At 39.5% G+C, this 27023-nt stretch overlaps 1 protein-coding gene and 2 pseudogenes across 3 annotated transcripts in view; all 3 read right to left on the reverse strand.

The window, feature by feature from the left end:
* Positions 1-7207: 7207 nt before the first annotated feature.
* The window catches only part of Ttc33 (tetratricopeptide repeat domain 33), a 41520-nt gene continuing 21704 nt past the window's right edge, over positions 7208-27023 (reverse strand). For 2 of the 3 annotated variants that reach the window (XM_006996790.4, XM_006996789.4), the window contains exons 3-5: positions 21548-21629; positions 16666-16797; positions 7208-12112 (exon numbers count right to left, since the gene is read on the reverse strand). In XM_006996790.4, the coding sequence (XP_006996852.1) occupies positions 11759-12112; positions 16666-16797; positions 21548-21629 (568 nt within the window). In that variant the 3' untranslated portion in view covers positions 7208-11758. The remainder of the gene's footprint in view (positions 12113-16665; positions 16798-21547; positions 21630-27023) is intronic. The other variant, XM_076551842.1, reaches the window with a different exon arrangement.
* LOC143268663 (heat shock protein HSP 90-alpha pseudogene) lies at positions 18504-19246 on the reverse strand (annotated as a pseudogene).
* LOC143268779 (heat shock protein HSP 90-alpha pseudogene) lies at positions 19161-21484 on the reverse strand (annotated as a pseudogene).

Consider the following 27023-nt stretch of genomic DNA (forward strand, 5'->3'; position numbering starts at 1 on the left):
AAATATGATCCATAGAGATCACCCATCCCTAGATTTATATATAAATCAATGAATGTATATATAACCTCACTTACATCCCTGAGGCAAGCAAAGCCTCACTCATGAATTAGCATTACTAATAAGCACGACATATCTCATTCATGTATACTTCAGGTTCACTCCCAAGAACACTGACTTGGCTTAATCTTGTTTACTGAAATTCACATACTATGACATTTATTCTTTAAAGTATACATCCTTTAAAATGTTTTAGTAAGTTCAACTTAAAAAAAATCACTGATGTCCAATTCCCATTTTCATCATCCCAAGAAATCACCTGCCATCTGCAATCAATCCACACTGTCCAGCCCTAGTCCCTGACAACCAATATATGCCTATTGATTTCTCTATTGTGAACATTTTATACGAGGGAAATAATGCAGTAACTGGCATTTTTTGTTGGCCATCTTTGTGTTAGAATAACTTTTCATGGTTTGTTGATATGGCAACATTAGTCAATACTTTATTCCTTATGTCTGAATAATATCCCATGAACTGCCATACCACTTTTTAAAATCCACACACTAATAGACCAGCGTTGCATTGATCTCACTTTTTGGCTATTGTAAATAATGCTGCTAAGAACTTTTTTGTGTATAAATGTTTTTAACCCTTTTGGGCTCATAACTGGGAGTGAAATTCTAAGTTCAGTATTTTGAGGCAATGTTGAACTGTTTTCCACATGACTATAATATTTTACATTGCCACCAGCAATATATAAGACCTTGATTTTTCAATAACCTTGCACTATTTATTGTTGTATTTTTATCATAGCCATCTAATGGGCATGAAGTAGTTTCACTGCACATCCTAATGGCTAATGATATTTTGAAAGTATATACATAGTTACTGGCTGGTTTTATATTTTAGAGAAATGTCCACTGAAGATTTTTGTTTTCATTTTTAGTGGTTTATATGGCTATGATAATCTGCCAAAGCTGCCACAGACTGGATGGCTTAACCAACAAAAATTTATTTTCTCAGAGTTCTATTGGCTGGAAGTTCAAGTTTAAGTTGTTGGCGGGGTTGGTTGCTCTTGAGGCTTCTCTTGTTGGTTTATGGATGATAACCTTCTCAATACGTTCCCACACAGCCTTTGTCTTTATTCCCATGCTGTATGCATATCTCCACTCACACATATACCCCATTATAACAACACCAGACATGCTGGAGAGGACCTCACCTTGATATCCTCCCTGTAAAAGCTTTATCTCCAAATACAGTCATATTTAGGAAGTTGAGATTCAACAAATGAACTTGACAGATACACAATTTGATTTATTGCTGAATCTAGTATATACTTTAAAGAACAGCCAAGGGAAAAGAAGGCCACCATTTCTCAGTCATTTATTCCATTTACTGTAAGCTATACTTTTTAGCCTTGAATATGAAGTTAGAAAAATCCATGCTATACAAAACATTTTCCGTAAACTACCTGAATTAGTTTCAGAACAAAAAGAAACGATACTTTCTCCACCATCCCCCTGCCTCATCCTTCTGACTACTACATCCAAACCTGAGCCTGATTCTGAAGCTATGATCTCATGATTGCCTTCCAGGTCCATGAGGCAAGGAACTAGATAACAAAGCTTGACAGCAAGAGATCATTTAATCACATGCACATGAAGCTGCCATGGGCCACAGTTGGTGCTTTAGAGACAAACTTGAATCACATGGGGTCAAAGAAGAGGGCAAGAGAACCGGATCTCTAGCATCAACATCTCTGCCATTCATTCATTCAATACCTTGCCTTGCCATTCTCTCCACTTCCCACCATGGAAGGAAGGGGACAGGAGAGAACACCAAACTTACCTATGCCTTAAACAACACTTAAAATTTCAACAGATACATTATTACTTTTCTTTCTTGAGAAGAATAAAACAGGATTTAATACAAAGGAAAAATCAATAGAATTCCATGACAGATGAAAGCACTCAATCACTGCTCTGCAGCAGGCCAAGAGCACGGTGAAGTCAGAAGGCAGCTGGAAAGAACACTAGGCCACCCCTAAGATTTTTTAAGGGAAATTGTTTGATATGTAGCATTACTAAAAGGAAAATTATAAATTCATTAAACAGTTGGAATTTTTTGTAATATTTACCTAGAAAACAAAAATCAAGACACTTACTGACTCCAGGGAAAACAAAGAGGGGTCCTGGAATGGAAAGACAAATATGATATACCTAACTCTACTAAATATTGAATACAGACTGAACCAAATCATAATTAATTACATGGAAGATAGTAAATATATATATACCATAAGTTAGACTTACCTGCAGCAAGAAAAACCAACAACTGTTAAAAAATGTCTTAACTGTTAAAAATCAATAAAAACACAGTTAAGATCAAAAAAGTTAGAGAACACCAAATACACTTTAGAAAATCTTCCACACTGTTGGTAGAGGTGCAAACTTAATACATCCACCTTGAAATTTAACTTGCATAGTAATTTTAGGAACTGAAGTATGTCAAAAATATGTCTTAATGCATGGCTTTATAAGACACAACACAACTAAACAGTTCGTTGGTCACCACTGAAGAATGCTAGAGAACCAATCTATTATTTTTAAACATGAAATAAGGAAGATTTGTGTGCAGGAACATGGACAGAACCAGAGATCACTGAATTCAGTGAAGTAAGCTAGATCCAGAAAGACGAGAGAGAGAGAGAGAGAGAGAGAGAGAGAGAGAGAGAGAGAGAGAGAGAGAGAGAGAGAGAGAACATGTGTTAGGGGTATCTATCTGTGTACACAAGGTGTGGAATATGAAACTAGAGGACAATGAGAAGGAAGGTAGACACCTTAAGGGAGGTCAAGTAGGGCAAACAGAGCTCAAGTAGGGCAAACAGATAATGAACTACCCGTGACAAGAAAAGGGAAAAGGGACGATTTGGGGGAAGGAAGGGAGAAATAAAAGAGGGCCGTGAGGAGCAATGGGCAATAAGAACCAAGTCTAATGGCATCTATATGAAAATGACATAATGAAATCCACCATTTTGTATGCTAACTTCAAATTCTAAGTTTTAGGTGAGAAAGAAAAAGAACCAGGTCTTTACTCCTGAATGGCTTTACTATACAAATTATTCCCCAGAGAAAGAAAACATAGTTGACTCAGGAAGTTTCTCTTTAGAGTCTTCTGGGACCAAAAGACAAACAGAATTATCACTATTATTATGACCTCTCATGAAATAATGACTGAGATTGAATGGTTAATCGCATCAACTTGATGCTATTTGGAAACGCCTAGGACACAGACTTTTGGGTATATCTAGGAGAGGTTTCCAGAAGAAACACCCACCCTGAATGTGGGTGGAGCCATCCCATGGGTGGGCTGCAGTCCTCACTGAATAGCAAGAAGGCAAGCTGAGCACCAGCATTAGCTCCTTCTGCTTCCTGCCTGCAGGTGCCACGTGACCAGCTAGCTACCTTCCTGGGCTGCCCCCTTGCCTTCCACTCCCTGATGGACTGTATTGTATGGTGGGATCATTAGCCAAAACAATGCCTTCCTTCTACTGCTCTCTGTGTGAGGTGTTTGATCTCTGCGACAAGGAAAGTACACCAGACAAAGGCAATCAATCAATAGATGCTGATAAGACCAAGAAGTGATAGCTAGAAATATTTAACTTCTGGTAGAAGTAGTCAAGGCTCTAACCCTCCTCCCTGAGCCCCATCAAGAAAATGAATCTGACCGGCCTCCAGAACTAAGACCCCATTCATTTATAAGCAATATGAACACAGAAGAAAATTAAAGTATCAGGTAGGATACAATAAGCAAAATATAAAATGTGAAAAACACTTAAGGAAAAATGACTAGTTCCTTTTTAAAACAATGGGGGGACCAGAGGTGGGAGGTAAGTGGTCCCTGTTGCTGAAGATACCATGTACTCTAGAAACAGAGCCCAGGGACCCCTGAGCTGAGACTGACCTGGATGCCCCATCTGAGGACTAGCTTTCATGGCACCAGAAGGCACCAGGCAGGCTTCCAGAGGGAGACAACAGTCCTATCCAGCTATGATTCCTGTGAACCACATCAATGACCAGCAGGCCATGATAACCCTAAGGAGGCGGTAGCAGCACATAGACCTTGGCAGTAACCAACAGTTCTCTAATTAAAATGAAGACGCACTCAAAAGAGAAATCATGCCTGGCACTGGACATCTAGCCAACTACCCAGGAATAGGGAAGTCATGGCTTTTAGAAGAGAACCACCTACAATCACCACTTTATGAAATCAGCATAATCCCTAACTAAACTCTAAATATCTATACTTATAAGTAAAGATAAATATGGTCTTCACCCCTCATCAAGGAAACTTCTCTTTGTAAAAGATGGAAGGCCACCAGAGAAAACCACAACCAATCAAAATGCAGAGTTGTGGAGCCCAATCCCAATCCTATCTACAAAGCATCCTGTCCCTAAAGCTCAGGGAACACTGCAGAAGAGGGGGCAGAAAGATTGTTAAGGGCCAGAAGGATCAGGCTGGAGAGCTGGCTCAGCTGTTAAGAACACTGGCTGCTCTTCCAGAGGACTTAGGTTCAAGTCCCAGTACCCACATGGCAGCTCACAAATGTCTGTAGCTCCAGTTCCAGGGGACTGACACCCCCACAGATGTGTATGCAGGCAAAACACCAATGCACACAAAATTTTTAAAAAGAAGGAACCAGAAGATTAAAGAGTTTGTTGCGAGATTGTGTCTCCTAGTAACATCAGAAGCGACATCCATAAAGCCCCAACATGACTGCGCAAATGCAAGCAGAACAAGGATGACAGCAGTGGACAAGCCAAACTGGACAGGAAAAGCCCACAGTCATACACAAGGAATGGTAGGCGAGTGAGGAAAGCTGGGCAGAAGTGTTCCTCCCCAGGGAAGAGCACACCAATTGTTGTCCAGTGCCAAATGATCGGCTCTGAAAAGGCACATACAAATAATATTACTCAGACTGGACAGTTTATATTAAAGGGTGTGTGTGTGTGTGTGTGTGTGTGTGTGTGTGTGTGTGTGTGTGTACATATATGTGTGTGTATGTACACACACACACACACAATTAGTGAAAAGAGGCTATGAATTTGAGGGAGCATAGGGAGGGATGTATGAGAGGATTTGGAGGAAGGAAAGGGAAGGGAGAAATGGTGTGATTGTTATGATCTCAAAATTAAAAAATGAAAATAGTAGTGGGGGAGGAACAGGAAGGAGACTTTCAAATAATAAAGGACTGTGAGTCATATCAACATGGCTGTGAATGGACTCTTTCAGATCTTTGTTTAATATTATTACTCAACGACTCATAATTCCTGCTCTATACCTATTTTTATATATTTATTTATTATATATACAGCAAATAATTTATAATGTACACAGTGTTCTGCCTGCATGTATGCTTGCACACCAGAAGAGGCACCAGATCTCATTGTAGATGGCTGTGAGCCACCATGTGGTTGCTGGGAATTGAACCCAGGACCTCTGGAAGAGCAGCCAGGACTCTTAACCCCAAGCCATCTCTCCAGCCCACTATACCTATTTTGTTTTGTTTTGTTTTTTTGTTTTTCCAGACAGGGTTTCTCTGTGTAGCTTTGGAGCCTGTCCTGGAACTTGCTTTGTAGACCAGGATGGCCTCAACTCACAGAGATCCACCTGCTTCTGCCTCCCAAGTGCTGGGATTAAAGTCGTGTGCCACCACCGCCTGGCGCACTATACCTATTTTTAAAACTGCATTTGTAATTAAAAATCTTCTCCCAAAGAAAAACCTAGGCCCACGTGACTTCATGTGTGATCTCCATTAAGCGCTTGAGAAAGAAGAGGAGGCGGAGATACTTTTCATTTATAGAGGGCTCAGCATCATTCCTATTTGAAAACTGAACATAGACAATAAAATATCCTGTACAAACAGACACAAAAATCCCTAATGTAATATTACCAAATTGAATTGAGCAGTACTTAAAATGAGTAATCCATTATGACTAGGAGAAGTTTATCCCAGAAATATAATGAATTTGGGCTGGAGAGATGGCTCAGCTGTTGAAGGCTAGGCTCAAAACCAAAATTATAAGAAATGTAATTGATTTAACATTTATAAAATAAATCATAAAAAAGAGATCATTTACTTTTATTTTATTTACTTACTTATTTACATAAATACTTGTTTTTTGGGTTGTTTTGTTTTGTTTTTTGAGGCAGCTCTTGTTAAGTAGCTCCAGCTCACCTGAATGCCACAAGCCTGGCCCCTGCTCCCCAGGGCTGTGATGACAGGCATATGCCAGGAAGGAAAGAACAGTTTTCATTGAACAGCGTTAACAATTAAGTCAATAAAAAATGAACCTCAGCTCCTACCAAATATCACATACAAAATGAACTTAAAAAAAAAAAAAAAAAAAAAAAACCTAGTCATGAAAGCTAAAACTACAAAATATCTAGCAGAAATTATGGAAATTCTTCGTGACTTAGAACTGAGAAAAACCCTACATACTGGCCTTCCCCAAGTTTACAGTGTCAACTTTCAGAACAGTGTTTAAAGAAAAGTACAGGAGAGAAAATATTCACAATACTAACTCATAAAGATTTTTTAGCCAGTATTAGTTACAAAACTGAGTAAGGAAACCAAAATTTAAAATGGGGAAATTTGAACATACCCTTCTCCCCAAAAGATGTCAAGGAAGCCCATGAAAACCAGCATCAGGGACCGGGATGCAGGGCAGCTGGAAGTGTTTACCTACCCAGGCTTCAGTCCCTGGCACCATGTAAACCAGGTGATGTAAACCAGGTGTGATGGTCCACAGCGCCTACAATCCCAACACTTGGAAGGTGGAGAAAGGGAGATCAGTAGTTCATCCTTAACTACACAGCAAATTCAAGGCCAGCTTAGCCAGGATATGAGAAAGATTATGTCCAAAAAAAGAAACAAGGAAGAACAGCAGGGAAATGTATACTCAGACAAAAACATCCACTAACCTGGATAAAATGATAAAGATGGACAATACCAAGATTGACAAAGCTGTGGGAAAACGAACACTTCTTTAGCAATTGCTAGTAAATACAAAACAAGGGAAATTTTGGGAAATAATTTGGGAGATCTTTAAAAGCTTCATAAACTTCCTTATATGAAGAGTCAGCCTTCATTTCACACATTTACCCAAAAGAAATTAATGCATATGTCCATAAGCAGAATGTGTCATTTGTACATATCAGCTTTATTCATAATAAAGCAAAATTTGAAACAACCTAAATGTTCATTATTACCAATAGTTAAACTGTGGTACATTCCTACAACAGAATACTAAGGAACAGAACAGAACATATTACTGACATACGCAATAATATGGGTCAATCTGAGATGGAAGAACTTCAAATACACTGTGCTAAGCAAAATATGCCAGACATGAAGTACATACCATATGCTCTATTTATTTATAATTCTATAAAAGAAAACTCTAATTTGTAGTCACAGAGAGCAGATAAGTTGTTGAATAGAGCGGGGTGCTGGGGTAGAGGTGAACTAGAGTGCTTAAGAATTTTAAGAGACTTTTTAGGTGGACATAGGACTCCTCACAATGTCTGGGATAGGTAAATTTGTCAAGAACTTTTCAAACTGCAAATGTAACGTGGTTGCCTTTTCCTGTAACTAAATTAGTCCCTTAAAAAAACTGACAGAAGGGGGTAGAGGGTATCATAACTCAGTCCACATTCCTTCCTTCAACTTTGTGGTTTACTACCATTCCGAGGCAGCAGACCTTTAAATAGCATAAGCAAAATTTCCTGCTGCCTTGTAATAAACATTATTCATTTTCAATAAAATCTCCACTAAGAAAAAAATAAAAATTGGAATTTTTACATCTTGTTTTTACTAAATTTCATACTTTTGAAATAAACTCAAATCTTTATGAGAGCTTAAGGGAGTCCTAAATGATCTGTGCTCCCTTGTGGCCTAACTACTTAAGAGACAAGTCGGAGACCTGGAGAATACACCACATGACTGCATACAGTGGCTAAGTAATACTGAACCCAGAACTAGGGAGGCCTCACCAGGCTCTGGGCAGCCCTGAAGCACAGGATTCCCCTTTCCTGCAAGACTCACAACGTAGCTGGAAGGAGGCATGACCAGCCCAGAGAAACAGGAGGAAGGGACCAGCAAGTTCAGTCCTGTTGACTAGGCTCCTTCTCTCCTTGGAAGGTGGGAGGGGGATCAGAAGTCCTTGGTTAATGGATGTTCTAAGAAGCAAGATGAAAGGAATTCATCCCTCCCTACCTAACCTGCTTTCCCAAAAAGGTCAGTGCATGTTCAGCTTTCCCACCACTCTCCAAGTACAATTCAGGTAGTTCACACGCAGCACTCAATCAGGTATTCTATACCAGCTAACGGGCCACCGTAGCTCCTGCATTCATGTGGCTAAGGTGCATGACTTCAGATACAACCTCCTTCATTTAATTTGAACTTACATGAGTAAAGAGGTCATTTACAACTGTCATGCTTTAATACGGTTTAAAAAGGGATTTTCTGTGTCCAAAAACGGCACCAATCATGAACTCCTGTTGGTGTCTCAGAAAAGTCACATTTTAACACACACACTGATGATGATGGTTCTGTGTTAACTCCTAACTCATTTAGACACATGCTATATCTTGAAACCATGGCCTAGAATGTCTACTACAGAGCAGGTTTTGAAGGGTTTCTGACTGAAGGAAATTAAAGAGCTGATTAATAATTCTCTGACTGCTGGGAAAGGAAAGCTAGCCTCTGGGTCCCTGCATAAAGTATAATCAGCAAACTGGCGAGGCTGTCCTGCTACAGTCATGAAAATGCCAGTTTTCTAAGACAACTCCTTTTAACTCCTCATTAGTTTTAGCCAAACAGCAATAGCAATTTAAAATACCTGCGTGCTTATGCTGTCACATCCTGTTGTCCACAGGACCCAGCTGTAGTAGGTATGAGCTCGGAAATGCCTCCCTGATAACTTTTCAATTCTGTTAGGTATTTAAGATACAATACTTTATCACCCAGGCGCCTGCATTCTAGAGAGTAACATGAGTCTCAAGTTTTCAGGAATGATCTCAATGTGTAATGTTCTAATAAGTATCTATACCATACAATTTTGAAACCAGAACAATACAAATCATATTCAATATAATTTTAACACTAATACTGTTGTTTAAGATCATTAAACATAATTATATCCCATGAATGTCATTTTTCTCCAGATTCATAAAAATGTATTATTCTAATGGACAAACTTAGTAAACTTTTATATACTCACATCCGAGCAAAATAATGAATGTGTTTTTCTCTTCCTGAATGGAATTATTAGCTCAAGTACCTTTTGGGGTCTGGAAAAATGATTCTTTTTCCATAAATCATTCTTCCTTTTTCTCCCCATCTTGTCTACTTTACATCTTATATCTGAGTAATAAAGAGACTAGCATGACCCACTAATGCCAAACCAGCTGAAACAACAGATTTAACAGTCTAGAAGCAGCATGCAGGCCATATAGGGTCTTGCCTCTTTTCAGGTTGAAGCATAAACCCCATGCCAAGAGCAATCTCTAACTGACAACCATCTTTTAGTATCACAAGCAGTGATTTGATTCAGATAAAAGATTATGGGGGAAAAAAAAACTTTTCTAAAATCAGAAGGAAGTGAGAGGAAGTATTCCCAAACTAAGACAAGTTCTTCCTAGAATGGCTAGCATTTACTAAGCAGGGCATGTGTGAGGAACCATGCAAATGTTTCGTGTGTACTTTTACACAGAAAAAACAAAATCTACCAATCTAATTTCCAAATCTAAGAGGGAAAACTCCAAAACATAGGGGAAATCTGTCTGTTTGTAAATTACACAATAAACAGATATCCATATGTAACATATCAAATGTGACATTCATCTCTAGCCATCTAAGAACCCTCTGAGAATATCCCTTGCTATTTAACAAAATATGTATTTTTACTCGTTCTAAAACTGGCCTTTCTACCCAGGGGCTAAATTTTTGATGATATAATTTGGGGGGAAATATAATACTTTTTAAGGCAACTGCTGATTTCTCCAACTCTCAAAGAAAAAAAAAAAGAACACTCCCTTAAAATACTTCTAAAACATATCATCCTCACAAAAATGCTGACCATACTTACCTGTCTCAACAGTTTTTGCTAAGACTGCATAACACAACAGAAATAACTCTCATCTCTAATGGAAAAAATTTACATCAATAATATCTTCCTGAGTATCAGAAGGGACAGCACCTGACAGTTGCGTTTGTTTGTTCTACAATATATACAATAAAAACAGTAATTCATGGCAATAATAGTATTGGTTTGTAGCTGTGAATGGGGATTTTTAATAAACTTTTTTCTTTTGTTCCGCTGTTTTTGTTTTATTCTGAGGCAAGGACTTGCTATGAGTAGCCAGACTGGCCTTGAACTTACAACTCTCCTGCCTTAGCCTCTGACAGTGCTGGGATTACAGGCATTTTGCTTCCATATCTGCTCACTTCATGAGATTATACTACTAATCACATTCCAGTTCCTTGCTCGTCAGTCACATATTGACAAGCTAATAATATATCTGCCTTGTTACTTTTAAAGAGAGAGTTATTTTATACCTATTTGAAATTGTAATTATTTTTTCATTTCACTGAATAGTTCAAAAACAGCTATTTAGAAAGACGTTTATAAGTTGTTCACTGCAAATTTATAAGCAAGAAGTAAGCTCAAACATGTATTCCCAGCAGTCCCAGACACTGAAGCAGGAAGAGAGCCTTGAGGTCAGCCTGAGTTAAAAGTAAGACCTTGTCTCTCAAAAAACAAAACCAAAAGGGGAAGAAATGTTTTCTGGGTTCTTCATACTTTCAAAAATAAGAAAAAGAAACAGGAGGATTTAGCTCAGCAGCAGGGTGCTAGTCTAGCACGCTGGGGCTCTAGGTACACCCTCCCCCATAAAAGGGAAAAAGGAAAGAAACTCTGTTTTGACCAGGATAACATAAGAGGAGAATTTACTGACAATCTGTAAATGCTGTTCACCTTTACAAATGACTGACTTGTGATAAAGATGAGTCAACCTTAACAATGAAATTAAACATCATTCTGACACATCAGTATTCATCGTTAGCAAATACTGAAGAAGACGGTTACCACTTCTTAACTTTATAAAGTCAAAACAGAAGCACAAATTAGAACAAAAAATTTCAAAGAAATGTTCAGGATACACACATTTGCATGCATTTTTAGGCAAATTTTAAAATATTTCAAATGATAACTCTGAATCAAGATGAATGTCAGAAATATCTAAGCTTACACTAGTGAAGCAAGAAAAATGGAAGAGAGACAACAGCAGATTTCTAGGAGGAAAAGAAATCACATACTTCCTTTATCATAAAATAAAAGTCTGCAAGTCTACATTGTAATAACACTGCCTGTCAAGTTAACCACTATTCAAGAACACGCTTTCCAAATTGTATCTTTAAATGTACTCTCCCCATACAGTCAAATTAAATGTCCATCAGTCAAAACACATTTCACTTAAGATGCTATCCTTAAGTATAAGTTGCTTATAGAAGCACAGTCCAATCACTAAAGAATAATTCCACTACTTGATTTTTGTATTTTACAAACACAAGTTTTGCCCTTCTCCTCCAGAGTGGATATCCCTATGTCATCTAAGCATTAAGTAGCAACCAAAAAAACACACCCAAACCAAACCAAAACTAGATTCAAACATCTTTTCATTGTGTACTGCTTCATCGGGCTTTGATAAAGACAGAGCCATCTGGGGTGGAAGAGCCCTCCTCCTTCTCATTTACTATCTCCACAGTTCCAGAAGCTGACACAATAACCATGGTTTTATTTGCAGACACTGACTTCTGTTTTTCTGCAACAGCTTCACAAACAGCAACAATCTCATCGCTTTCAAAGTCATAGTCAGGGATTGACTCTGGTGAGATGTCTGTTCCTTCTGGTGGGATTTCTTTTTTTTCAATCCTCTGTGCTACTTTCTGCTGCTCCTGAAGCTTTCTTGCCCAAGAAAGGTCCTCCTTCCATAGTTCAGGGTTCATTGGATATATGTGGAGGGCTACTTGAAAACTTCGAATTGCCTGGGGGAAAAAGATTTTTTCATTTGCTTATTTCTAAAAATCACCATGTTAGCTACAATTACAAACATACAAGTAGGTGTGGGTATCTATGCATCCATACATATCTATTCTAGCATACTACTATAATTAATTTTAACACAAAAGACAGGCCATCTGTCTAGATGATTATGGTAGAGAAAAACATACAGGTGTGAGGGGGAAAGACTAAGAACATGCTGATGGACTATTCAATTAGGGGCACTGATACTTAGGGTTTGAGCACCTTAAAAGAGTCAGACATTATGTCCACATAAGATTTATCCCTCAGGCCGGGTGGTGGTGGTGGTGGTGGTGGTGGTGGTGGTGGTGGTGGTGGTGCACGCCTTTAATCCCAGCACTCGGGAGGTAGAGCCAGGCAGATCTCTGTGAGTTTGAGGCCAGCCTGGTCTACAGAGCAAGTTCCAAGACAGGCACCAAAACTACACAGAGAAACCACATCTCGGAAACCCCCCCCCCCCAAAAAAAAAAGATTTATCCCTCAGATGCTAGTCACACAGTTCAACACGGGCAATTAAAATCATAAACCACATAATAAAACACCAAAATCATAGTATTTGTCCCAATAGGTAAAGAAAAATATTTGACAAAATTCAATACCTTTTTGTGATTAGAAAGTCAACAATCTAGGAACACATGGAAATAAAAGCCATGCAATACAACACTCAAGACCAACTAACTCTTCACACTCCACAGTGAAAAACTGGGCGATTTCCTGCAAGATCAGAACGAGGCCAGATCTTTCCATTTCTTTTTTTCAATTTTATTTTAGAGATTATAATATAATTACATCACTTCTCCCTTCCATGCTCTCCCTCTAAATATTCTCATGCTCCTCCTTGCTCTGTTTCAAATCCAAGGCCTCTTTTTTCATTAATTGTTATTACATGCACATATGTATGCATATATTCCTAAATATAACCTGCTCACTCTGTAGAAGGTTACTTGTGTGTGTTTTCAGGGCTGATCATTTGGTATTAGACAACAATTGGTATGTTCTTCCCACTTATATTCACAATTGAACAGTAAGTTCTAGCCAGAGAATTAGGAAAGAATATAAATCATCCAAATGGGGAGGAAGAAGTAAAATTACCCCCATTTGCAGATGACATAATCTTACTTAGAGAAGACTCTAAAAACTGCACAAGATGACTGTAAGAACTGCCAGTCACAGGAGCAAGTGTCTAAGTCCTAGCTTACTCAGGAAGCTGAAGCAGGAGGATGACTTGTACCAAGGAAGTCATGGCTAGCCTGGACAAAATAGTGACTTTCAGTTACAAAAAAAAAAAAAGAACAATAACAAAAAACAAAAATCTATGAAGAGTAATAAAAACCTCCCAAAAGCTGCAGTATATGAAGTCAACATGCAAAGCTGGATTATGCTTCTCCACACTGAGAACTAGGTGACAGAAGATGGGAGGAGGCACTCACAGATCTGGAGCTGCTAGAGGGCGAAGACTTCCAACCTGAGGCCACAAAAGTGGCTAAAGGAAGTTAGAGACACAAATAAATGGATCGTATCTCCTGCTCATGTTTGGAAAACTTCATGCCAATAACATGCTTCTACTACCCACCGCGAAACTACAATACATACAACAGCATTTTAATAGAGACAGAAAATAGAATTCTGGAATTAACACAGGACTACAAAACACCTCACCAAATCAATTTTGAGAAAAGACAAGGCCAGAAGCATCACACTTCTTGATTTCCAGTATGTGTTACAAAGTTATTGTACACAAAACAGTAGTACACAGATGCAAAGAAATGCCAAGCTGTGCAAATGAAAGGTCTAATGCAACAATTGTCACAGTATTAAAACTACTAACTCAAATGAGACTGGAAAACATCAGGGAATTAAGACTTTTAGGTAGGCAGTATGTATCACATACTGACACAAAAATTCAAAAAGTGGTAATGCCATACGCCACACCTGAAAAGGCAGGCCCAAGCTAATTTTAGCACTAGCGGTTAAGGGCCACATGAATGAACTGAACCACTGTCCATTAAGAGCTACCTACACATTTTCCTACTCTTCTTTCCTTTCCAACTTCTCCAATAAATCTCAGTAATATCTCAGTAATCCCATTCTTTCATAGCTTTTTTTTCATTACTGGGCCATTGTTTTCCATGTTCTCACTCTTTTACACTGTCCCCCTAAACTAGCATTCTCCTGACAAGCCTTGCCCTCTCTGCTTTGCTCTTGACCTCCTGCTTTCTCACTCTCCCATTCCACTAGGTGTCTGTATTTCCTTAAGTATTTTCCAGAGAGAGGAACAGCAGGATACACTGATACGAAAGGGAAATGGGGGAGAGGAGCGGGAAGAAGGGACAGCAGCACTAAGGATATTTGAAGGAATGTCCTTGAGGAATTACTTTTATGTACCTAAAATTATAGATAAGGCATGTTAGTGTATTTGTATATATATGTACATATAAGGTTTAAAGAGTGTTATGCCAGTCAGGCTAATAATGCTCCCCGCAAGAGCCATAGACTGTAAGAAAAACTTCAGTACCAGGCAGAGAAACCCCCTTTCAAGATGTTGGTCAAGGTAGTCCAAGAAACTCCAAAACATTATAGGCGATTAATATTTCCTTTGGCTGCCTCTCAGAGGTGGAATGTTAAGTCCCTATTGCTAGAGAAATCATGCACTTCAGATAGAGGACTGAGAAGGTCTGAGCTAGATCTGACTCAAAAGTCTTCTCCCAAGGATAAGCTTTCCTAGCACTGGAAGGTACCAAATAACTCACCAAGAAGGGGAAGTTACTGAAAGTCCTATCTAGCTGTGATGACTCTGAACCACAACAAGGACCAGGATGGCATATTATCTTAAGGGTGCAATAGTGGTACTCATATCTTAGCGGTAACCAATGGCTATCTAATAGGGTTTAAGGCCAGCTCAATGGAAAGGAAATGATGCCTGGTACTAGAAACCTAGCCAACTCCTGGGGCTAATGAGGTCACAGATCTTAGAGGAGACACTACTACTACTACTACTACTACTACTACTACTACTACTACTACTACTTTAGTAAGTCAACACTTTTATAACTGCACTTTAAATATTTATTCTTATGCCCACAGTAAGTTAGATCTCACCATTCATCAAAAAAAACTTCCTGCAACAGATGGAAACCATTACAGAAAGCCACAACTGGTCAAAATGCACAGAACCACTGATCATGAGGTTCCCAGACCCAATATATAGCCACAACACAACTTCTGACACTAAGACCCAGAGGCCATCAAGGAAGAGGGGGACAAGAGACTAAGATCCATAGGACTAGGAAATCTGATGTGAGACTGTATTCCCTAGAAAGGACAGAAAAGCTTCAACCATTATACCTCAACAATATGGATGCCTACCTAAGACCAAGTAAAACACCAATAGACATGGTAACTGGAAGGAAGGGATCAAGTTCACAGGGCCCCACCACTAGAAAGAGAACTAGAGAAAAATAAAGAATCCTGAAAGTGGGAGAAATAATCATCTCTAGGGAGGAGCAACCTAACTGGCTATCTGATACCAATGGTCAGCCCTGAAATCACAGTAACACTAAACGGACTGAGCAGGTTATATTGATATACTTGTGAATTTACATATAAAACACACAAATATAATAACAAAGAAGAGGCCATGAATTTGAGAAGGAGCAAGTGGAGGGATATAGGAGAGGTTGGAGGAAAGAAAGAAGAAAATGATGTAATCACATTTTAATTTTTAAAATGTCAAATTAGAAAAAGAGAAAACACAAATGGCCAATAAACATGAAAGAATGTTCGGCCTCATTAGGAATCAGGGAACACAAATCAAAACTCGGTGAGATTCTTTCATGAAAAGCATGGAGGTTTTTTTAGGGGAAAAACAAACAAACTAGAAATGGATCTATCATTTGACCCAGCTCTGATCCAGCTACAGCACTCCTGGGTACTCAAGGACACCAAGCAGACACATCACAGAAATACTTACACATCGATATTTATGCACCACCATTCACAACAGCTAAGCAGGAAACAACCCAGGTGCCCAACAACAGAACAAGGAAACTGTGGTGTGTATGCGTGTGTGTGAGAGTGTGTGTGTGTGTGTGTGTGTGAGAGTGTGTGTGTGTGTGTGTGTGTGTGTGTGTGTACTGAATTTTTTAAGCTATAAAAAATGAAGTTATATTCTTCTTAGGAAAATGAATGTGACTGGAAACAATCATATTAAGGGCATTAAGCCAGCTTCAGAAAGACAAACATGACATATTTTGTCTCCCCTATTGCTCCTAGATTTTATCTAGTCACAGAAAGTCATCTATGTAGACATTAATGAAAATAAAAGTAAATTTGTGTAGGGAAACAATACAGACTAACAGGGTGGGGTAATGGAGAAAAAGGAGGGTAGAGAGAATACAGGAAAACAAGAAGAGGCAGGAAGGGGTATGCTCAATATACAACATGCGCCTGGAAGAAACATACTTTAAAAATCAAAATATAATTAAATCTGAGCATTATAACAATCACATTTCTTTACCAGCACTATCTCTCCTAATCCAAGCTGAGCACGACCTAAAGTTTGCCAAGACTCCCATGAGTGTGGGTTACGCTTGACGGCCATTTCTGCTGCATGTACTGCTGGAAACATTTCATGAAGAGACATCAGGACCTATGTGCCACAAAGAAGAAGAAACAAACCCCGTCATGAGCATATGTAATATAAACTAGCAAACTACTGGTACATATCACACATGAACAATGCTTTTTCTTTACAAAATATATTTTAACCTGGCACACAGCATTCCCAAGGATTTTATCCCCTACTTCACATTCAGTATCAGAAACTCTAGACCTTTTTTTCCCTCCTCAAATAAATAAAAATATAAAGTATCTCTATGTTCATCTGATCAAAACCAAGAGGTTGTATCTGAAGTCCAGGTTTCACTTACAGTTACTCTATTTATTTACAATGTATTTTTTAGGAAACACTCAAATCTTGTTGTTAAAACTAGATAAATACATTTGTTCAACCAGTCCCAAGTGCACATTTACTGTTGTGAAAATTATACACCCTGTAGGCCTAACACCTGGGCTTTTTAAGCCACACAAACCAGAAAATTCACGGAACTAGAGAACTGAATGCCCATGGGAAACAGTTGTACTTCCTTCATAATCTTTGATTCCATGAACGTTTGGAACATTCTTGACACAACACCATTCTTAGGTTCTAAATTAAACTCTTCATATAATTCCCCACGAATCTTCCCTTAATCTACACATACTTTAATCCTGAATATGAAAGCATTCCAAGGAAGGACTTTACAGATTCTGCTTCAGTGGACCTAATTTATTTAGGTTCTTCCTCTATAAAATAAATCAAAACTGTTAAAGCATGCACCTTTCATTTCAAAGTATTATGAGAGAAATACTTGTTAATATAGATCAAGGCTGAACTGCAAATGATTAATTATTTGTCAAATTTGTACTGAACATTTTTTAGAGGCTGTTGTGTTATTTTAATTTTGAGAGTTTCCCTATGAAGCTCAAGCTGTCCTGGAACTCCTGACTCTCCTTGCCTTAGTCTTCCTAAACTCTGGATTAAAGCATGCACCACCACACTGGGCTGTCTAAGACGTGTAGTAGTCCTTAGACAACTAGATCAGGTACTCAGAGACTTTCTGCAGAGTGTCTCCACAAGCACTAGAAATGCATATCTAATACAGATGCTAGTTTCTTACCTGGTAATAAATCACATCTATGCCAGCCTTTTGCTCAGTCCTATGCTGTTTCTTTTCTTTTCATGTTGTATGTGTTTACCTTTTAGGCAAATGTGACCTGGGAACTGCATTTCCATCCATGAGTCTTAGCTAACTACTGCTGGGTTGCCTTTCCGAGATCTAGGGAGGGTTAAGGCTTTGTTCCTCAGTGCTTCTTTGGGGCAACAAGCCCTGTGAGGATTGCTTTCTATCAATTTGATTCAGCATATACACTTATTTCTAAGATTACTGCATTTAGAAATAACTAGAGAAGATGGAAACTTTGAAAGGGGGATTCTGGAAGATGAACTCAGGGCATTTTAACATTTTTGTTCTTTTAAACATCAAGATATATCTCAGAACATTTCAGTGGCAAGATTCAGTTCTACTGAGGAATCCAGCTTGCTATCGACCACAAAGTCAACAATAGGTTATATTCCTACACCAAATGTTCTACAAACCTGTTCAAATAAGCCAAGGCAAAACCAGAAAAGGCATTCCTAGTTTTTCTTTAATTCCTAAGGAGGAGAAAAAAAAAAACAAAAAACCTTTTCTTCCCTAGTTATCATGTCACAAACTTTTTAAAATGTTAACAAAAATAAACCAAAAAATCCTATAAAATAGAAGAAAAGAAGATAAGTATCAAAGATGTAAAACTACATGGTTCTTCTGATGAAGCTGTCCTCTTTCATGTCCTTCCAGGAGCAGCATCTCTTCAGTTACAGCAGCAGGGATCATCTTAGACGAAGGTTGATCATCTTCTGAATGCTGTTAGCATGTCTGAGATCTTCCAGACTGAAGGCAGAAGCCACAACTACAGGTTCACACAGCAAGATGAGCAGGCCCTCCCGAGAGGTGCCATTCTTGTCAGCCTCCACCGTCTGCTGCAAGGCCTCAGAAATGGAGTGGTCGGGGTGGACCCACAGGTGTCTCCTTGCCACCATGTGAGTCACTGCTGATTGGTCTCTTAAGGCTTGACTCTTCCCATGTTTGCTGTCCATGCATATGTGCCTGGGACATACAGCCTGGGGAAGTTACCAGTAAGTCTGATATGACTACCTTTTCCACCTTTCGTTCCAAAATGTCTTTCCATAATTTTGCAGAAATTTTGTCTTTTTCTCCTCTTTTTTCTTTTCCTCCTTTTTTTTTCTTTCTTTCTTCTTCATCTTCTGGAAGTTCCACTCCCTCCCTCTTCGGTGACTGACATAAAATCCTCTGCTTAAGCTCCTTTGGCTGTTGGACACAGTACTTACCAATGGGCTTTACATTTGCACCGTTTCTTTTGTTGTTACTGTTGTTGTTTTTCGAGAAAAACCCTGTGGAGTTTTGGTGCCTGTCCTGGTTCTCGCTCTGCAGCCCAGGCTGGCCTCAAACTCACAGAGATCTGCCTGCCTCTGCCTCCTGAGTGCTGCAATTAAAGGCGTGCGCCACCACTGCCCAGCCATCTGCACCATTTTGAAACCATGCTTTGACATGTTTCACAAAGGCCACATTAGCAACAACGTACTTGGTCTCACCTGTGACAAAACAGATGTGTTTCTGGTTTTCCTTTATTCTGGCAAGTAGTCCTACAAGATGGTCTCAAGCCCAGAGCCGATGTGGAGTACTGTACAGCTCTGAAAGGTTCTTGCAATTTTGAGTCTTTAATGATTTCTAAGTTCTATTTTTCAAGCATTGTTCATAATACTTTATCTTCTGCCAGTACACTCAACAGTTCTAAGCAATTTTTGACCCAATTCTTTTTGATAACATTCAAGTTTTGCTTTGTTATAACTTACCACAGTTGTAATATCTCCCTATTTAGAGTCTGCCAGCCCTGTAATGACAATCACATGCTCTGGGATTATTAACTCCTTACAGGTAGACAGGATGGAAACAGCATACATACAATTTAATGTTATTCTTTTTTTTTTTTTTTTTTTCTGGTTTCAAATAGATCAAAAGGAACATGTCTTGGGACAAAAATAAGCACTTAGAATTCCAAATGTCCTTCAACAGAAGAATGATCCACTGCCAAGTGTGCTTCCCAATCACTGGTCAAGCTCTTATAAACCTTCCCACATTCTTCACTGATAATGTCATCAGGGTTTCTGGTCCAAATAGGATTTGCTTGGGTGAATGTTTCTTGATGGCTGTACCTTTTCTTAATCTTCTTTTTCTTGCTACCATTCTCCTCCCCTCCCTCCTTCTCACCCTCACTCCTTCTCCACCTCTCCCTCCTCCTCACTCCCTATCCACTCCCCCCTCCTCCTCTTTCTTCTGAATGAACTTCTATTTAAGGGTTGCCACCAGACTCTTCTTCCTTGTCTTCAGCCTCATGATCACTGACTTCTTTATCACACTCTTGCAGAGAGAGCAATGGGTTATCCAATAAACTGAGAATGCATCTTCATAATCTCTTTTATTATTCTTTCCTCTGAGTAGTCAGCTTGGTCTTCTTTCAGACATAGGCTAGCCTTTGTTACATGGCTCACAGGTCCCCTGTGGCAGTCTTCACTGTGAATGATCACTCTGCTAAAGATTCCCAAGCATGATGCTCACCATTATTATGTTTCATGACCACAATCACTTTCTCAGCAATGAAATATACAGTAAAAAACAGCACCAAACTGGCTAATCACAAAAGTATCTGCAAAGCCCCCATGAAGGCTTTCACAAAAGTACTTATGTTTTCTTTTTTGTTTGGTTTTTTTTATTTGTTTGGTTGGTTGGTTTTGGTTTTTTGAGACAGGGTTTCTCTGTATAGTTTTGGTGCCTGTCCTGAATCTCTCTCTGTAGCTCAGGCTGGCCTCGAACTCACAGAGATCCTCCTGGCTCTGCCTCCCGAGTGCTGGGATTACCGCACCACAATGGTACTTTTGGCAACAGTACCAAAGCTGTTGATCAAGTCAACACTGGTCATTCTAATTCCAGTATCCACAATAATGAGAGTTTGATCCTGTTTGCTAGGAATAAGAATTGATAAGGAACTTCTTCCCACAGTCTTGTTTACTGGGATCTGTTACACTCTCACATCTGATTTATCCAAAGCATCTGATAAATTTGAAATGAATGCCCCAAGAAAGATCTCTTTGAATAGAAATTATTGATAATCACAGGACATTAACTGGGCAATTTGTACATGAAAGGCAGTTTCAACCTCTTCCTCCTCATTGGTCAGGCTTAGGTCTGGGTTTCCTCAAGCATCTTCACTGAGTGATTAGTACATGCTGCACTAGCAGCAACTGTGGGATGCTGGAGCAATGGACCCATACCATTTAAATATGTGTGTGTGTGTGTGTGTGTGTGTGTGTGTGTGTGTGTGTGTGTGTGTGTGTATTCCAAAATATAATGCACCCTCATTTTGAAGAAAAATTAGCTATTGCTAGAATAGATGATTTATAGTCAAAGTAGAAACTTTTCACCTATTTAAAAAATGTACTAGTAATTTTATCTATATGTTATATCTTCTCAGAGCTAGGTTGAAATAACAGTTGACCTCATTGTAAAAGCAAATGCATTTCTAACTTTACAGACAAAACAACATTTTAAATAGTATGCTAAATTTTTAAAAATAAATTGTACTGGAAAAGAGAAATGAGAGCAGACGTATTTGTTCATCACTGTTCACGGAACAAGAACAGCATAATTGCGTAGTAAAATCAAATTCCTTCTAATAGTTACCTGTGACTTCATCTCATAGAGGGTGGCATCATCTGGGGTCAGCTGTAGTGCTTCATCCCACTTCTGAATTGCCTCCTGGTATCTGTAATTGTTAAAGTTACATTAATACCATATCTTAACTAAATCTTTTTCACATGTTAAATGTGAAAATCGGGAACCTGAAAATAATTACTAAGAAATTTTTTCTGTTTAGAAATTGATAATAATACTGTTATAAAAGCTTAGGCAAATTAAAGAAAGGAAAGGAAAAAAAAACAACAAAAGAGAAAAGGACAAAATATAAATAAGAGATCTGACAAATCTCTAAGATTTTGGAGCCCAGGCTAGCAAGATGGCTCAGGAGATAAAGCCTAACCCTCGAGTTCAATCCCTGTATCCCACATAAAGGTAAAAGAAGAAAACTAACTCCACAAACTTTTCCTCTACATACACACACACTATAGCATGTATAAACACATAATTAATAGTAATAATAGTAATAAGAAAATATATTTTAAAAGAGACTTGTGAACTGAGAAATCACTACCAAAATGTCTTTCTTTTTTATTTAACTTCACTGACAGGATATGTACTCCAAAGGATTTGTCTTAAATGTTTGCAATCCAGTTCCATGCCTAGGTTCTCCCATAGAAATCTACCTAGTAGAGATGGCAGTCTATCCTGGCTACTTCTATGACAATTTGGCACATCTAAATTCATCTGAGAGGAGGAAACCTCAATTGAAAAAAACGCCTCCATAAGATCAGATTGTAGGTAGGTAAACTTGTAGGCATTTTCTTAATTAGTAGTTGTTGGGGGAGGGCCCATCCCATTGTGTGTGAGGCCACTTCTGAGCTGGTGGTCCTGGGTTCTATAAGAAAACAGGCTGAGCAAGCCATGGGGGACAAGCCAGTAAGCAGCACTCCTTCATCGCCTCTGTACAGCTCCTGCCTCCACGTTCCTGTCCTGTTTGAATTCCTGCCCTGATTTCCTTCAATGACAAATAATGATGTGGAAATGTAAGCAAAATAAACCTTTTCCTCCCCAAATTGCTTTTGGTCATGGAAAGAACAATTATTTATTTTTGTTCATAACTATAAATATATGGCAAACTTAAGAGATGGGTGAAATGCACCCAAAATAATATGCAGACAACTTCTATTACGTGGTGGTTTGAATGTGTCATGTCCCTTAAAGGTATATGCATGAACACTTGGTCCAGATAGTGGCACTGTTTGAAAAAGTTGTGCAACCTTTAAGAGGTAGAGCCTCCAGTTGTCTTTAGCCTACTGGCTATGGGTGGGTTAGGATTTCTGTTGGTCTTTTCTGTGTCGAACACACAGATTGCAAGCCCAGTGCCACTTTGAGATCTTTGGCAGCAGTTAACTCTGCAGCTCATACATGACTGAGCCTGTATGATAATGAGTATTCAAAGACGGGTAATGCCTGTGGGCGCTCGCCAACCTAAGACAGAGCGTGGCCTGGGCAGGCGTCTCCATGACAGGTAAAGTGACCTGCTGACATCCCAGGCAACCTAAGTCAGAAGCTCATTTATTAGTAAAAGGGGGACCTGTAGGGTCCTGGCCCCTTTTTGGGGTAACTGTTGCCTTGCTTGCTGACCTTGACCTTGATATCCTCCCTATGCTAATTCCCTGCCGGGTTCCACCCTCCTGAATGCTGAAAGGAAGTTCCTTGTATGTGTATCCTGCATAATAGGCATTAGCAGCTTAGATACAAGATTGTAAAACATCAATAGCGAACTTCTGCCCTCCGGGGTTCTCCCATTGTGCTGTAAGCCTGTATTTAACACCTCCTCCCTCCTTCAATAAACAGCATTTGGCATTTAAAAAAAAAAAAAAAAGAGGTAGAGCCTCAGTGGAAAATAGATCACTAGGGGCTAACCTAAAACAAAGTAGACAGCCCTACTTCCTGTCTTTCTGCCCTTGTCCTTTCCCACTAGGATGTGAGACAAGAGGAGTCCCTGCACACTCCTGCCAATGTGGCGCTACCTTCCTACTGCCTAGGCAATGCTAATGAGCACTGTTCCTATTTCCAAGTACCTGAACATGTCTGCAACCCCAGAGCTGTGATCACTGACAATCTATGTCACAGTCAGTATTAGCATGTACTATCTTCTCTTTTTGTTTCTTGTTTTCTAGACCCTTCATTTCCCCAGTATGTGTTCTGTATGTACAAGACATAACACTTGATGGTAAATAACTGTTATTTATATGTGTGATATATATTATATATAAGTATATAATATATATCACATAGAGATAGAGAGAGAGGTGTATGCACATGCTGACAGATGTGTGGAGGCCATAGGAAGGTATCCTCCTTTACTGCTCTCTGCCTTCTTCACTTGAGATAGGTCCTTTCCAGGACTGAGACACCTAGCTTCTGTCAGGTTAGCTGGCCAGTGAGCTCCAGGGATCCTCTATCTCCCACCCAGCAATGCTGGGATTGCAGGTACACATTGCCATGTCCAGTCTTTACGTGAGGGCTGGAGACCTGGACTAAGGTCCCTATGCTTATTCAGTAGGCATTCTTCCAAACTGGGTCATCTCCCACCTACCTCACCTACTTTTTATTTAGGGAGCTTAGGAGAACAAGATTACTGTACAGGATCATTGTACATTACACCAAAAGCAAAACTGCATACCCTTCATTCTCACTGAGTCTCTGGACTGTATCAAAAGCCACAGCAAGAGACTGACCTGAACCATCCAGATTTTTTTTTACTTTTTTAGTCTAATTATTTTTATTTATACTACAGGCCATGTAATTATTACATGGGCCTTAAATATATTTCTCATTTGCACATTATACTGATTGGAAAAGGCAAGTGATTTGTTAATTATGCATTACCAAAGGCTAACAGTCATTGAGCACTGACTATGATGCCAGTTACTTTACATTCATTATTTTACTTTACCCTCACCAGAACCCCTGGTGGCATTAACTATTATCTCCATTTTATAAGTGAGGGTGCTGAAGATTAAAAGGGAAGCTAACTTGCCAAAGGTAGACAATTGTGGTGGTATTGTGTTCCCCAAAATATTGTGTACCTTAATAAACTTATCTGGGGTCAGAGAACAGAAAAGCCACTAGTTAGGCAGTGATAGCACACGCCTTTAATCCTAGCATTCCAGAGGCAGAAATCCATCTGGGATCTCTGTGAGTTCAAGGCCACATTGGAAACAGCCAGGCATGGTGACTCACGCCTTTAATCCCAGGAAGCAAGCCTTTAATCCTAGGGAGTGATGGTAGAAAGCAGAAAGGTATATAAGGCTTGAGGACCAGAAACTAGAGGCATTTGGCTGGTTAAGCATTTGGCTGGTTAAGCATGTGGCTGATTAAGCACATAACTGGCCTCGGGTTTGATTTTATTAATAAGTACTTTTAAGATTCCTGCTACAGACAATGCTGCAGTTACAAGGCTGAAGTAGGATTTGAAGGCCTACTGTAACAGCAGAGCCTAATGCTAAGCCACAACTGGATCCTAGGCCTCACAACTTCATCATTAGGCATCCTTTTTTAGTGGCCTTCAAGTTTTTGTAAGTAAACTCTACAGTGTTCACACAAGGAAGCTGCCTAGTGAAACCTATTTCAGAACACGTCCACTATATTAAGCAAAGTATACTGTATATAAAGATCCAAACCAGAGGCTGGGGGTACGGCCCTATCAGTAAAGTGTGTGCTGCCAAAGCATGAGGACCAGAGCTCAGTTCCACATACAAGGCAGCAGAGCAGCAAACCTGTCCTATCAGCACTGTGAGGGGAGACAGGAGGAGCCCTTGGACTTAGTGGCCAGTCTAGGCATCTGGCAAGCTCCAGGTTAAGACTCACACCAACCTGACAAAGCAGAGAGTACACAGAGGGGTGGCTTTACAGAGTTTGCCTTTAGAGTCATTAAAGGCTGTGGAATCTCCTTTTTCCTTGGGGTCCATTGGCCACCAGTCCACAAGGACAAAGGGGCAGAAGCTTTGACAGAAGCTTTGGATGCAGCCTATGAACATGCTGAGATAGCTCTCTGGGAGACAGCTTCAGTGAATCAGCTCAAGTTTATTCCTGAGTACAGGAGATATATAGGACTGTTAGCTGGGGTAAACCCTAATTTGCATTAGGTGGCATGCTCCTGTCATATAGCTGGATTAGTGGCAGCACGTCCCTGTGAAAACAGCTAGAACCTGTTACTTAATTACCATGTGGGCAGCAGGGGAAGAGTATTTGCAGGAAACTGTGTCAAGAGTTATCCTTGAGATAAGTCAGGCATCCAGGCCTAGAGACATCCTCCAGATAGGGCTAGGTAGAGAGCAGGAAGTGCTTGGGTATGGGAGAGAGTCCTCCATATTGTGCTGAGCCCAGGGAGAGCCGCTAAGCTATGGTAGACTGCAACCTCTGACCAGTGGAGTCTCCCAACAAAAGGTGTGGCAGTCGACTCACAGTTATAATGGACAACTTAGTTGTGGTGCTTGAAACTTAACTAAGACTTAAATGTTCAACTTACAGCAGGTGGCAACTTCCAGCCAAATCACACCTAAATATGTAAGCCTAAACACTGTTAGAGCCTTTTTTTTTTTTTTTTTTTTTAAGCGTTGAGGGGCTTTTAAGACAGGTTCTATGTAGCCCTGGCTGGCCTAGAACTTACTACATAGACCAAGCTGGCCTCCAACTCACAGAGACTCATCTGCCTCTGCCTCCTGAATACTAGAATTAAAGGTGTGTACCACCCAGCCCAGCTCCTTCATAGCTTTTAACTCACAGAATTCCCTGATGAAAATACATCTACCTGAACACTGTTTAATTCTAGGTGAAAGGCTACTCAAACTTTAGGAATTACTTCTTAATAATATGAAAACACTATAGCCATTCTTACTCATTACTCAAACTATTTCATTATTCACCTCAGTTTTATCCTTTGTAAATATCATATTTACTATGTTTTCTTTTTTAATTGAGAATTTCTTCCATGTATACAATGAAATATGATCATATGTGCCCCCCTTTGCCCTCTTCCAGCACCTCCTCACCCCCTAACATGGCCCCTCCCAATTTTTCCTCTTCCTCTTCTTCATAACCCATTCAGTCCCAGCAGTGCTGCCCACATGAGCATGGCTGTGGGGCTGTACAGAAGGATGGGCAACCTACTGGTTCTACCCAGCTTTATGATGTGCCATCACAGTTCTGGGTATTTTCCCTAGCTCTGCCTTTATCAGCAATAAATCACACACTGGGGTTTTTAATGTATTGTACTTCTCATATGCATAAGAAACATTTCTGCATGTCTTTAGACCACAAAATGATTCTCTTTATAGCATTCTAGAATATTATAAAGTTACACCTCTACACATACACACACACACACACACACACACACACACAGCTACTAATAGTACTTTTATTGGTAGATATCAAAACCTGCGTTTTAACCACTCCTTTTTTCAAGGCAAGGTGACCACAAGTTTTCCTACTCAAGCCATAGCTAACTGGA

This window comes from Peromyscus maniculatus, chromosome 15, assembly GCF_049852395.1.
Source record: "Peromyscus maniculatus bairdii isolate BWxNUB_F1_BW_parent chromosome 15, HU_Pman_BW_mat_3.1, whole genome shotgun sequence".
Lineage (NCBI taxonomy): Eukaryota > Metazoa > Chordata > Mammalia > Rodentia > Cricetidae > Peromyscus > Peromyscus maniculatus.